Source organism: Naegleria lovaniensis (assembly GCF_003324165.1).
Source record: "Naegleria lovaniensis strain ATCC 30569 chromosome Unknown tig015, whole genome shotgun sequence".
NCBI lineage: Eukaryota > Heterolobosea > Eutetramitea > Acrasida > Naegleriidae > Naegleria > Naegleria lovaniensis.
In genome coordinates this window covers 700,841-716,356 of record NW_025407837.1, presented here as the reverse complement: position 1 = coordinate 716,356, position 15,516 = coordinate 700,841, and the positions used below count along the sequence as shown (strand labels likewise).

General features: G+C 35.1%; 3 protein-coding genes across 3 annotated transcripts; 2 read left to right on the top strand and 1 right to left on the bottom strand.

Annotated features, from left to right (window-relative positions):
- On the top strand, nucleotides 1-343 carry C9374_002527 (uncharacterized protein; the record flags this gene model as incomplete). Its single annotated transcript, XM_044691955.1, has 1 exon — nucleotides 1-343. A coding segment is annotated over one exon (343 nt), but the record flags the coding sequence as incomplete, so codon positions are not given.
- A 9,432-nt stretch (nucleotides 344-9,775) lies between these two features.
- C9374_002526 (uncharacterized protein) lies at nucleotides 9,776-12,339 on the bottom strand (the record flags this gene model as incomplete). The annotated part of the gene is made up of 3 exons (XM_044691954.1): nucleotides 9,776-11,178; nucleotides 11,292-11,446; nucleotides 11,495-12,339. The coding sequence occupies 3 exons, from the start codon at nucleotides 12,337-12,339 to the stop codon at nucleotides 9,776-9,778; spliced, it is 2,403 nt and encodes an 800-aa protein (XP_044550774.1).
- An 827-nt stretch (nucleotides 12,340-13,166) lies between these two features.
- On the top strand, nucleotides 13,167-15,442 carry C9374_002525 (uncharacterized protein; the record flags this gene model as incomplete). Its single annotated transcript, XM_044691953.1, has 2 exons — nucleotides 13,167-14,747; nucleotides 14,801-15,442. The coding sequence occupies 2 exons, from the start codon at nucleotides 13,167-13,169 to the stop codon at nucleotides 15,440-15,442; spliced, it is 2,223 nt and encodes a 740-aa protein (XP_044550773.1).
- Between the last annotated feature and the right edge of the window lie 74 nt (nucleotides 15,443-15,516).

Sequence of the window (15,516 nt, the reverse complement as noted above, 5' to 3'; positions counted from 1 at the left end):
ACCCAAACCCAAACCCAAACCCAAACCCAAACCCAAACCCAAACCCAAACCCAAACCCAAACCCAAACCCAAACCCAAACCCAAACCCAAACCCAAACCCAAACCCAAACCCAAACCCAAACCCAAACCCAAACCCAAACCCAAACCCAAACCCAAACCCAAACCCAAACCCAAACCCAAACCCAAACCCAAACCCAAACCCAAACCCAAACCCAAACCCAAACCCAAACCCAAACCCAAACCCAAACCCAAACCCAAACCCAAACCCAAACCCAAACCCAAACCCAAACCCAAACCCAAACCCAAACCCAAACCCAAACCCAAACCCAAACCCAAAGAGTAAACCCAAAGAGTAAACCCAAAGAGTAAACCCAAAGAGTAAACCCAAAGAGTAAACCCAAAGAGTAAACCCAAAGAGTAAACCCAAAGAGTAAACCCAAAGAGTAAACCCAAAGAGTAGAATTGTATCAAACCCATGTAAAGAGACTAAGACCATAATTTTTCAAACACTCCAAAGTTAACATTTATCAATTATCTCAGCAAGTATCAATATACATTCAATAACACTTCATAGATATGTTGTCATATACATGGCAAACATGATATATCAATTTCACAAAGAGTAGTGAACATCATCACATCATATAAAGAAAATGTTACAATTTTTTCAAAGTTTCATATCACACCAAGCACACAACAATACACAACACTTCTAAATGATAGGACTCACACTATGACATAACTACTACATGACAATGATAGAATATTTAACATTCAACACAAAGTTGTCATCCACTACAACATCAAACTTTATTCAAATGACCGAAACATTACTCTACAAATACAATAGATGGATCAACACAATCACTATCACGTTATCACATCATCATGACAAGCATGTTTATCAACTTGAATGAACATTCAAACAACTATGTTTCATCTCATCACTCTTCATGAACAACTTTGAACACTCATCAGTTTGGTGATAACAACGAACATGGTAGACGTATCCAATACGGTTGAAGGACACATCTACAATCACTACATATGGTTTCGATCATGATTCCGTCATCACAACACCAAACAACACTGCTCAGTAACAACAACATTTTTTTGGATAAATTCTAAATGCGGAAGTATAGGGTCAGTAAATCCAGACAAAATTCGAAATCAAGGTGACATGAACACTGACGCATACCAACCACATATACCATACATTTCACATGCACTGATCATGAAAATCAATGAATTAATTCTTTATTTTCAATGTAGCCATCATGAATCAGCACAGGCTATCCATGAAAAAGTGTCAAATGTGACATAAGTGAATCCTTCCATCACACAATGAATCACAACACTCCACAACATCAATAATAACAGAATAGAACAAGATCAACACATGAATGATTGCTACAACTCAAGGAAAGAACCATGTCTCATATTGTAATGCACTTCATGACGAAATCTTCTCAGGTGCTCAACAACAATACATTCTAGACATAAACAAATACAACAATTAATATCAATGTGTTGTACACCATCTCATCTACCATAAAAAACTATCTACATCACTCTCCTGACAACTCTTCAAAAATTAATTAATAATCATTTTCAACACAGCTCATGTGCCTCATAACAAAATCAACTCATATAGATAAATTCCACAAATTTCAAAATAACAGTATCCTAGTGTGCACAATCATAAAAAATCACTGTGATATTCTTGTAATTGCTCAATATCGTAATATCATGTGAAAAAGAAAAATGAACTGAAAGAGTGAGACACCACTTCCACAAATTGATGAATCAGTGAGTGAAACCAACATGGATGTGTCATACTCATCATGACGAACATGTTGATGTGTATTGTTCATGACAAACTCACTCTCGGAAGGACATGGTATCACACCACCACAACATTCATCATGATACTCCACCAATAATGATCACATCCATCATCAATTGTCATAGAAATACTCTACACAATGTATTATACAACATAGAAATCACTGGCTGAATCAGTCAATCTCCAAAGAAACAGAAGAGTCGTATCCGATTATTTCTTCTTCCGATTCATTTTGAGCATTTTTTTATTTTTTTGTTTTGAAGAAGCCTTAGCCCTCAAAATCGTCTTTCCTGATTTAACTCGACCATGATAAAAACTTACTTCATAGTTTCCTCAACAGAGATGTGGATTACGTTCTAGGGGTCAGGCTCTATCAATACGTGAAAAAAGTAATCCTTAAATCGTAATGGGTAATTTGTTATAACAACTCTCGGACTGGTGAGAAGTATTAAAGTGTAATTCAATAACTACTTAGTAACAACCAAAAATTCAACTCTCTCCATATTCTATGGATTAAAACCTAATATCTGTCCAAGAAATGGAATCGTTATTTTATATATTTTGGTCGAGAGGGACATTTGACGTGATCTGACCGGGAAAGCTCATTTTGATCCTTAATATCTCAACAACTACTTCACAAATATTAAAATTTTCAAAATGTACATCTAGATAACATCAATACCTAATTGTTGATATATAGTATGTAACCTAGAAATCAAAGATCATCATGAAAAAAGCCTCTGGAGAGAAACGTGCACTTCCTCACAAGTCAGTTTCTTCAATTTAAATCTAATAACAATATTTCACCCAATTACACAACATATTCAAATTAGAGATGATATCAATCAGTATTTATCGAAATAGAGCCTCACTTCAAGTTTTGGCTTGACTTTTCTATCATTTTGAACTTGGAAATTTTTTAAAAATATTCCCCCACCAGCGAAAAACCGACTCTCCAACATAGGAGCTGATTCATTCAACAGATACATCACTGTTCATGTCACAAACAATACAAGTACTCTACAAATATCTCATACACACTACACTCTACGTTTAATTATCAGGAGAATATCATGTCAAGCAACATCACCCTCACGGACACACTCAGAGGATAGGAGTACCACATTTCCACGTCAGGAGTCATCCATCGACACACAAGCATAATATTAGTGTTCTACATGGTGAATAACACTTCATATATCAATTTGAGGTTCAATTGATCAGTATTTATTGAAAAAGAGCTATATTTCATATTTTCGCTGGACCTCTCTATCATTTTGAACTTGGAATTGTTGAGTCCAAAATATTGTCAAAAAAAATTTCCAAGTCCTCAAAAACCTTATATTCCAATGTCATGCATCTCTCTGGTTTTACAGTTTGAAATACCAGTCCGATAATAAATAATCATCCTCTCTTCATTTACAACATTAAATTTTTTTTTGGGCCAATTTACCTTCAAAATTCAGAGTGAAATAACTCAACAACCACTTCACATCTCTTAGAAATTTCAACACCATTAGAAAGCAAATGAAAATTAGCCTAGGATTTGAGTATATCTCGTCCTCAGCAGTTAACTTCGGACCGTGGACAGGACTTATTGAAATCAAAATTTTTTTTTGATAGTAAAGTCGTTAAAATGGCTCAAAAAAAAGAGTAGGTGGAGCCAAACCCAAGAACAACTTTGAACACTCATCCATTTGGTGATAACAACAAACATGGTAGACGTATCCAATACGGTTGAAAGACACATCTACGATCACTACAAATGATTTCAATCATGATTCCGTCATCACAACATCAAACAACACTGATCAATCACAACAACATTTTTTTGGATAAATTCTAAATGCGGAAGTATAGGGTCAGTAAATCCAGACAAAATTCAAAATCAAGATGACTTGAACATTGACGCATATCAACCACATACACCATACATTTCATATGTACTGATCATGAAAATCAATGAATTAACTCTTTATTTTCAATGCAGCCATCATAAATCAACACAGGCTATCCATGAAAAAGTGTCAAACATGACCTGACAGAATCCTTCCATCATACAATGAACCACATCACTCCACACAATCAATAATAACACAATGGAACAATATCAACACATGGGTGATTGCAACAACTCTAGGAAAAAAACAATGTCTCATACAGTAATCCACTTCATAACGAAATCTTCTCAGGTGCTCAACAACAATACATTCTAGACATGAACAAATACAACAATTAATGTCAATGTGTTGAACACCATCCCAGCAACCATAAAAAACTATCTGTATCACTCTCCTGACAACTCTTCAAAAATTAATTAATAATCATTTTCAACACAGCTCATGTGCCTCATAACAAAATCAATTCATATAGATAAATTCCACAAATTTCAAAATAACAATATCACACTATATACTATCATATAAAGTCACTGTGATATTCTTAAAATTATTCAGTATCGTAATATCATGTGAAAAAGAAAAATGAATTGAAAGAATGAGACACCACTTCCACAAATTGATGAATCAGTGAGTGAAACCAACATGGATGTGTCATACTCATCATGATGAACATGTTGATATGTAGTGTTCAGGGCACACTCACTCTCGGAAAAACATGGTGTCACACCACCACAACATTCATCATGATACTCCACCAATAATGATCACATCCATCATCAATAGTCATAGAAATGCTCTTCACAATGTATTATACAACATTGCAATCATTGGTTTATCGAAAAACTGAATCAGTCAATTGTTATAAAATAATCATTCAATCATACAACAAGATATACCAACAACAATTCATCATGATCACTTTCAAACACTCACAATCACATGAAACACTTCTACAATGATGATCACAACGTGTAATGGTGATAGAATGAATGACATGAACAAGAGAGGAGAGTTGTACCCTTCCTCAAGAAATGATGTTTTCCGAGAAAAGCGAAGTGCTCCCATTCCATGAAACAATCATGTCAATCAATAAAACTGATGATTTGTTATTTGAATGATCAGAACATCCATCCATATCAATTTCATGTAGTTCTGTGAAGTACTTGTCTCGATCGTACTTTTCAGCTCTACCATAGAGCCACCATCGCACTTCACATCACACAAAGTCATGAAATGACCATCATTTTGAATTGAACCAACGATCAATTCCATGGTTTCTGATCACTGTAACAACATTCCGATCATCAGATTCATTCCATGATCATCACATCCAACGGGAGCAGTTCACTACAATTCCAACCAGTACTATTTGATGATTATCATTTCCATGTGTATTCATACACACAAAATATTCCTCATAAATGTTGATCATGATGTGCACATTTGATGTGATCAATATGAATATGACATGATGATGAATGGAAACATGACCCGATGTTGATGATGATCCTGTCAAAAATGCAGGGAAGTTTGGCTTCATTTTTTTTTAATTTTTTTTTGAAAAATTTTCATGTCATTTTTGACCTCGTTGAAACTCCTTCAAACTTGATTTTCTCGAAAACTACCCTAAACCTGATCGAATGCTCTATCATGACCCCCATTATTTTCGTGAGATCTACAAAAATGGTGTCGCTTAAATTCTATCAAAAATTTGACACCTGTTACCATTTGTTGAACGACTCAACCAACTTAGCTCACTATCCAATGATGTCGCTAGCACGAATGTACTACTCTTCACAATCTATCGAATGAAATGCTTGGATCAAGCTCAACATCAAAGATGACGAAAACCCCGACCATGCACGAGAGGTCTACTTTAAGCGAGTACAGTTCAATAATTACCCATAATTAATGGATGAAAGTTATATCAACACATAGATATACCTCCATCCCCGACGATTTCATAAAAATTAAAAATCCCATCGTTAAGCATGTCGAAAAATTAAGATTCAAAGTCAAGCTGGGCACCTATCCAAACCCAAGAATTTTCATCAAACCCATGAAAAGAGACTAAGACCAAGAAGGTTTGTTAATTTTAAAAAATCCTTAATCTTTTTTAATTAACCCTTATCTAGGTTATGAAAATCTTAATAAAATTAAATAACCCTCAAACTCTTAATAAATTTTAATCAACCCTCATTTCCTTAAACATTTTTTATGAACCCTCAATACCTTAGACTTTGTTTATTTTTTATAACCCTTACTCACTCAGATCACCATTTTTCAATTTACTCCACAACTATAAATACACAATGAATAAAACTTTACCACCATGTAACACTCATGTCATAGTACAGTTATTGTTAATTACATGATACCATCACTCTTCATTATCAATATATACATATATTATCACAATTTTTTCACAATGTTTCACACCATCACACAAACAAATAAAATCAACACCTACAATTCATATCATCAATAGATTTATGTGTTGTATGCATGAATATGTCATTTATTTAAAATTTTCATATCACTCGTGATGACATCACCACCATGAACTCACACAACAGTGTTTAGAAATAACTTTCGTAATATCAATGTACGACTCCTGAAATTACATCAACATGACATCATCACAGTCTCATAAACACTGACAAATTTTGACAAATTTTTGAAATACTTTATGTCATTGAGTAACTCGTTATGCTAAAAATTTATACAAGTCAACATCATGAAACTTTTTGAAACTACATCTGGTAAAATTTATATCAATCTACTCTCCATGATGAGATACAACTGAGAGAATGACATTGATCATCACTCACAACTCATGTCATGTCCTACACAACTAAGGTAACAATGACAGAGTCAGCTCCATCTCATGAAAAAATATGTGTTAAGCATTCAATTTAACAGAATATGTCTAACTTGTAGTCATCTCAAACATATATCAGTATCAAGGATTTTTAATTTCTGAATTTTGAGATTCATTGTTGTGTTCACCACTTTTGACATCTGGAGTATTTTCAAATATAGTTACTCACAACTTGTTCCATGTCATCAACACACTATTACATGATATTAGGTTGAATATGGTGACAAGATTCACATAGAATGTTTCCCACCATGTGTAGGGTTCTCTTTGAACAAGTCGAAGAGGAATAGCCTCATGAATGAAACGGTAAATTGTGTCAATCTTGTTCATAAACTCATAGAATCACACCATATGACACAACATCGAAGAATAACTCAAAAATAAGCACTTTCAAATTTTCATGTATTGCAATAACATTTTTCTCAGAATGATAGCACTCCTCCAGTTTCATGGATCCATCACTTCAGTTCGAGAATTTTCTTCATTTACAACTCCTCACCATGTAGATGCATTCATATCATTTTCACGTTGTGGTGTTCTTCAACGTAATCGTTTGTTGTCTTCGTCCTCTGAAAAATCTCACAATATCCAACAACTCATGTAATCTTTGACGTCAACAACAAAAATTAACTTGTTAGTTCAGCTCTACAACATCAAAAACAAGGGTATTCCTGATTGCATTCCTTGATAGCAACTATTCATGGAGAAATCTCCAAATGTTCGTTTCACCCTTGAAAAATTTCTTCGTGATTTTGAGTAGGTGATAGGTACAGCGCTTTCGTCTTTAAAAATATTACAGAACAACTCACATAATCGATTCATCATCATGTAGACATCTTCGACATCACATAGTATTGCTTTTTAAGCAAATTCATGGTTGTACTCTTCACTACAACACACATTGTCATGTTCACTGCTTCCACTCTGATCATGGTTCTTTCACAAGTCATTCTCATCAATTTAAATCTAATAACAATATTCCACACAGTGAGTTATACAATATATTTAAATTAAAGATGATATCAATCAGTATTTATCGAAATAGAGCCTCACTTCAAGTTTTGGCTTGACTTTTCTATCGTTTTGAACTTTGAAATTTTTTAAAAATATTCCACCTCCAGCGAAAAATCGACTCTCAAACATAGGAGCTGATTCATTCAACAGGTACATCACTGTTCATGCCACAAACAATACAAATACTCTACAAAGATCTCATACACACTTACACTCTACGTTTAAGTATCAGGAGAATATCATGCCAAGCAGCATCACCCTCACGGACACACACGATCAACTTCACAACTACTTGTCAAAGAAAAATGAACAGTCTTTCAACAAGCCATACTCCACAATGAACAAACACCAACACTCACCACGAACAACACATCATCAATTCAAAGTCAAGCAATGGCTGAAATGGTGTTCCTCTTCATGAATGCACTGTACAGAAGAATATTCACATTCAATGTGATCGAGTCATCCAACATTGTACAACACGGTTCAACATAATAATTAGATACAATTGACTGAAAAACTTCAATTCTGAAAGTTTCATTCTTTAATATTGTACATTGGTTGTGAACGAAACATATTTCTCATTTTCGCTGGACTTTTCTATTGAATTTCATTTTTCGCAGCAATGTCGAAGAAAATTGACAAAGATCCTCCTCCATGAGGGTCATACTCCATGAATATTGAATCATTCCTCAAACAAACAACATAAACATGATCATCATCATAAATACATGTATATTTATTGAAAAAACACTGTACATGCACATGAAATGAGAGAGATCTTCTCCGAATTGTCCTCACCAACAATGTCATCTCAGGTGCTCAACCATGCTCAACTCTTTCATATTCAATCCATAAAATTCATATCAATATACTCCTCGTAATGTCTTCTATCATAATATACCATTGATTTCACTCTTCCGTAAATAATATAAAAATTATTAATAAAATTATTCTTCGTATTCTCAGGTGGTTGACATTAAAATCCACTCAAATTAATAATTCCCACAAATTACAGTATATCATCATCATACCATGCACTATCATAAAATATTATTACAATCAGAAAAGTGTCATCCTCTGTTGAACAGTGATGTGAAAAAGAAAATTTCATTGCATCGGTGGGAGACTACTGTGCAAACATGATGATTCAGTGAGCACAACTAGCATGAATGTATCATACTCATCGAGCACAATAATCCTATCAAGTTGTTGAAGAATCTGTCAAGTAGGTATGCCGATCTCATTTGACCGTATCACCATAGGGATCACCTTCGGAACTTCCGAACAACTCCCATTCAATGAATTAACTCCATCAATGACTCCAATCATGATCATTGTTGTTATTGTGGACGGTATGATCACCACAACTCGTTGGAGTGATACTCTTGTCAAGTGAATGTCGAGTTCAGACTTGATCAGCACTCAAAATTTGATCATTCAGTTTCAATTTCAAGAAACATTCATTCCAAACACTTGATAATGAATACAATTCATGGATGATGATCTGTGGATGGAGTGCCTTCAATTCCGAGGTATGAAATTGAAAGATGGATGAATCAATCATTGATGATGATAGTTGTAGAGAAGTGGGAACGAGGCATTTTTTGATGAAATCATCTCTGCCTTCAAACATCCACCCACTACTTCACTGCAACAAGCAAATCAGAACAAGACCATGAACGAGAGATGCACTCCAACGTCATAACCCTCTTCCAATAAAACGAGGTGTTTGGATAAAATTCAACATCACCATCTAGCAATTGAATGGACCACGCAAAATTATCACTGCGAGAGAGTGAAGATGTCTTCGACATCTTGCAATTCGTCAAAAGGAATAATCATCAATTTGAGAGGGTGCAGATGCCTTCGGCATCTTGCAATTCGTAAAAAGGACGTTGGAATCAATTCATTGAATTGCAGCTGCCTTCGGCATCTTGCAATCCAACGTAAGGAATGTGGTGCGAACGGCTCTCATTGTAAAACACACACTTTGGTTGACCAAGATTTTTTAAAAATTTCTCTGAAAAAAATACCTCAACATCAAATGCAACCGTCATCATCCTCATCATAACAAGTGTCAGTTGGAAGCTCTCACAGCATCACCCACCCAAGAGAGTTTGAAATGATCCTTCATTCACGAGTCATCATCACTAGGTATCCACTCAGAGTTACCAAAAATGCTGAATTGGTTGCTGTCCTTGAGTGAGTCCTTGAGGGACCACCTCCGAGCGATTTGAAAATTTTTTTGAGTGCCGACGCATTTTTCCTACAAGAGAGTTGGAAAGTGTAGAAGACTTGAATAAAGATTACTTTAATTTTTTGAACCCAATAATCGGGCAAAATGTTGGCAGAATAAACCAAACCCAAAACCCAGCAAGACATATCTTCCATGTTAAGATGTTTTAGATTGTCTTGTGTATCGATTTTTAACCCTTCCAAAAAGGTGTCTCCTTTTTTTGTTGTTCCAATATTTTTGGGATCTGTTATCATGAAGCTATGAATGGCTTTGTTTGGTTGTGTTACATCTGAAACAGGATCTGCAACTAACGTGCAAGCATAGAGTGAGCAAATTGAGTGCTTTGTTAATTCACCTCTTTTTAAAAAAAATATTCCATCTGGTCTCATTTGATTGTTTGGTTTAACAATAGCTGTTGATAGCCAATTGCTGCTCAAATATTCTTCATTAAGTAAAGAAAACCACGCTCCTGGTATACCTGTGTCTTGGGCTAAAGAACTTTGTACCTTGTTCTTAATGAATGTCTTTAGGTCAAGATAGTAATTATCGAAATCTCCAATTCCCTTTAGCTTTGAAAAGAGTGGACTTTGTGTCATTGGTAGCTGGGACTTTTGTAACCTCTCGCTTTCTTCAAGTAATAACAACACAATAAACGCTTCAAAGCCATCTCCAAGGGCAGGTTTGCCATTTTGTACGCAAATCATTTCTTTAAGAAAATTCCAAACTAGTTGTCTATTATTCTCAAAAATATGAGTAAAATATGTTGCAAAAGCAATTGGATCAATAATTTCAAATATTTGCTTTTTCTGTCCAACCTTGACAACAGGAGCAATGGTTTTTTCAATAAGGGCAGAGACAAATTTACAATTATTCTGAACATTTTCAGACCGGAAAACCAATCCCTGTCCAAAAATTAATGTCAGTAACACATCAAATCTATCGACAAGAGAAGAATCGTCTAAAAACTTTGTCACACGGTCTTTCATCAGCTCCCTGTAACTCATAACAACCTGATCTAAGCTGTCCATTAATTTTTCAGTTACAGACTCTTTGTTAGATTCGAGTAAATGTCTATGAAATAATGAAACCTTGTCAGGAGATCCTGCTAACAAATAGCATATCATATCAAAGAGTTTGGGATATTGTTTCACCCAAGTTTCTAAATTGAATTTGTGAAACAACATTTCCTTGACATTCCCGAAAAACCATGGATCCAAAGTACCAGTAATAGTTCTAACAAACTCTCTTCCATCGCCTGTGATGTTAATAGATGCATTGGTAATGTTGTAGGTTGTCCCTAAAAAGACCAAATTATTGAATTTGTGAATTGTCTTGTAAACAGCATGGAACAAGCTTTTCTTATGGCTATCACTTAACGGTACAGTGTTTGGTGCAATTTCAATAGCTTACTCGCTTCATCAAAAGCAAAAACAACCTTAATTCCAAGGTCCCGTAGTTCGTCTGTGTATTTTACGTTTTGTCTTTGAGAATCAAATGTTGGTTTTGTCTGAAGTAATACATTAAAAATATCAACAATCAATTCTTCTCCTCCATCTCTCATAAATCTTCGAGGTTTGAGTGGTTCAATTAATATTGTTATAATTTATACTTACTGAAGAAATTCTAAGGATGTAATGTTTGGATGACGAGTTGCAAGATGTTTCATGACTATATGACTCGCTAAGGCCAGAAAAGAAACAGCTTCTTCTGGTGAGCATACATGAGCACGTTGAGTGTACGCCAATGCATCGAATATCCTTGATTTATAGGTCACGTACAACACAAAAAACTTTTGATACATCTTTTCAGTTGGCGTTGAATTAGCCAAATTGAAAATTGTATAAGTTTTCCCTGATGTTGTCAAATCTAAAAAGCAAAGAAGCGAGTAACCATAGTCATGACCTCGCCCAACCGGTGCGTCTGTTGATAGCAATTTTCTGAGTTCTTCTCCTTTGTTTTCTGGAATTCGTTTAGAGTCCCAATGTGAAGTCCATTTCTTAAAATCATGTTCTTGGAACCCGTTAAGGTGGTCTGGAAGGAGAGGAGATTTATACAAGTCTTGTAAAATTTCTTTTTGACGTTTCTCTTCTTTCAATGTCTTATTTTTCCATGTAGCTATAGAATGTTCGAAAATGGAAGAAATTTTGTGGTTAATATATTCAGCAAGAACGTCGAAATTCCGAAGTTCAATTTGAATTATATTGTTTTGTAGTAGAAATTGGTTGACCCACTGAGCAATTGTTGTAACCAAATTCATATCAAGATTTCTAATGACCCCAGATGATTCACCATTGGAAGAGACTACATCTTTTGCAATGGAGTAAAGAGTTTTGCCATCTAATGAAGAAACTTGATCCAGACTCAAATCAGCACCTCCTTTTGCAATTGGTTCGCACAATTTTTGTTTGATTTTTGTGCTCACTGGCTCCAATTGCCATAGTGAATATTGTCTGGTCATTAATTGATCGAGCACCCAAAATACAACAGTTTTACAAGTACTTCGGAGAGTTGAGGAGCGCTACTCTTGTAAAAAGTACTTTGAAGTTGATCAACAGCATACGGTACCCCATCCCTCTTGGTATTCTCAACAATGTTGTGGAGTGATGAGCCTTTAAAACCAGCCTCATACAAAGGCTTCACATCATCAACCGACAAACCAGCACCACCCAATGATTTAGGAGAAGTGAACACTGATGCTACTTGTTGCGCGTTCCAACTCTCGTAATCAGTAAAATTGAGAGTGATTGGCTCGGAGGATGACAGTGTTAGAGTATCGATTTCCTTATACCAATTTGTGGTGGTGTAGGAACGTATTTGGCCAATTGTTTCAGCTGCTGTTATTATTGGACAATTCAACCATTTGTTATTGTTCTTCGGAACATGTTTCAGCATCGAATTAAAAAATAAGGTGTTTGCTTTCATTGTTGAAGAAGAATTAAAAACATTGAAACGATTGCTATTGATGATGCTCGATGTTGTGTTGCTATGGGAATTTAATCCTTGCAACATGCGACTGAGGCCTGTTCTTTTCATGGTGGACATGAGAAATTTTTTAATGGGGAGCACTGTAAATTCTTGTCTCTCCAATCCAATCAGAATTGAGTTGTTGAACCGTTTTGAAATGTGTTAATTTGGGTTGTGTGGTTTGATAATTCTAACCAATGGACTTTAAAACGTAAAACCCACTCACGTCATTTTTTTCAACCGGTCTCAGTATCACCTTTAGGTCTTGCTAAATTGTTTCGAGAAAATGATCACAATGACATTTGACAGAACAAAGAAAAAATGCGAAGAGCATCCTCGATCAACATGTTGAACAATGGAGATGCTGCCATCCACTCCCCTCTCTCAATTCTCTCCTCTCAATCCTTCACTCTCAATACTTCAACCACTTCATCATCGGAATACCGTGATGAGGATGACACCACAACATCTCAGGTGATGATGAATGGTTCACTCCAACAAATTTCACAACAATTTCTAGATCCGAAAACCGAACAAATTCTCAAAGATATTAATTCCAAATTTGATGATTTTTGTCTACACGCCAAAGCTATTCATGAAAACGAGAGTGAATTACGTTTCATATTTGGTCCGAGTACTTTGACACATTTGATAGAAGGAAATTTACAGGTGGAATATGAGGGATATTTGTTTAGTCATGCATTGGTGTTGATTGCAAAAAGTAATAACACCTATGAGGTGTTTGCATTGAGTGAGAGTTTGAGTAGTAGTTGTTTGGTGAATAGTTTGAGTGGAAGTTTGACACAACAACTGACACTTGAAACAAACACTCCTAACACAATTTCACAACCTTTGGCTCTACAAATACCATCCTCACCTCCACTTTATAAAATTGTAAAATTTCATGATGATATCACAGTGAGAGCCATTCCAAACTCTGGAGAATTTCAAAATGCATTCTGTTTGCAGGATTTTAAAGGAGATAATGCTCAAGTGTTCATGACCAATGAAAGTCACTTGAGACAGTTATGGATTGATCAAATTAAGAATATTATTGAACCACCTTTCTTTTCAGAGAGTGACAAAAAGAAAATATTGGATGACATTCAAAAACATTTAAATGATACAACAGATAGTGTCGAAGAGTATTATGACGAACCATTATCAGGATTGACACCCCATGTTCCAATTAAGAATACTTGTGAATTTATTGAATTTAGTAATGGATTGACTCAAGAGGTCAATTTTGCTACATTACAAAAGTTATTTCAACACTTGACTGATCCTGAAGAACATGACAATAATTTTGTCTTTACATTTTTATTGACTTACAAATCATTTACAACATCGGAAGATTTATTGGACTATCTCATGACACGATACAATACAGCACCTCCTCCCAATCTCAATATTCGATATAATTTTCACTCGACATGGAAACCACAATTGTATGATGTGAGATTGAAAATTTGCAATATTGTATTCTTTTGGATTGACAAACATTTTTACAATTTTCGATCTGAACCCGTACTTCAACACAAAATGGACAAATTCATTTTACTGATCGAGAATACCAAGATGGAAAAAGCAGCGCAAATAATTAGATCATCATGGAACAACAAGAGAAAGGAAAGAAATACATTCACGATTCAACAATTCGAGAGGCAACAACGACAAGTAGAATTACTCAAAAGACAATACGCCGAGGAGACATCTCCTAAACAAAAAAAGACAAACAAAATCTCATCTATTTTCAACTTTACTTCAAAATCAGAATCAGAAGCGTTTTCGAGCATTTCCAAACAATTGTTGGAGGACAACCCTCTTATAGAGAAGGCATCTGAAATTGCCAAGCATTTGACCATGATTGAGATGGAAATTTTCAATAGAATCCAGCCAAAGGTAAGTTGAAAAAGCTGAGGTTTAATCTGCTTATCTACATTTTGGACTTGAAGGAATGTCTCAACCAATCTTGGTCAAAAGAGAACCAACGAAAAATGGCTCCCAACATTTACGCTCAAATTCAAAAAACAAACCACATGGTAACCTTTGTTTCGTTGCATATTCTTAATCCAGAAAATGCCAAAGAACGAGCCAACGTCATTCAAAAATTTATTAACATTGCTCAAGAACTGAGGAATTTGAACAACTTTAACACACTTAAAGGAATCATGATGGCACTCAACTCGAATAGTGTCTTTAGATTGAAAAAATCTTGGGAATTGGTTACAGAAAAGAAACGACAGCAATTCGAAGAGCTTTCAAAGCTGGTTTCTCACGAGTCAAATTTCAAGGCATTGCGAGAATGTATGAAACACACTCATCTACCAAGTTTGCCTTATATCGGTGTTTTTCTGTCGGATTTAACATTTTGTGAAGAAGGAAATTGTGACATGAAAGATGGTACCAAAATTAACTTTTTCAAGAGAAGACAATTAGCATCGGTCATTAAGAAAATTCAAAAGTACCAAAAAACTCCTTATAATCTTCCTACACGTGGTGAATTGTCAACAAAACTCAATGCCATCCATTTCAGTGCTGCCTTCAACGAGGACTACCTTTATGAATTATCTCTAAAACGAGAACCAAGACAATAACATGTGGTGTGGATATTATTGTGTTTATCTCAATCATAACGATCACATTGTGTTTATCCCAACCACAATCACAT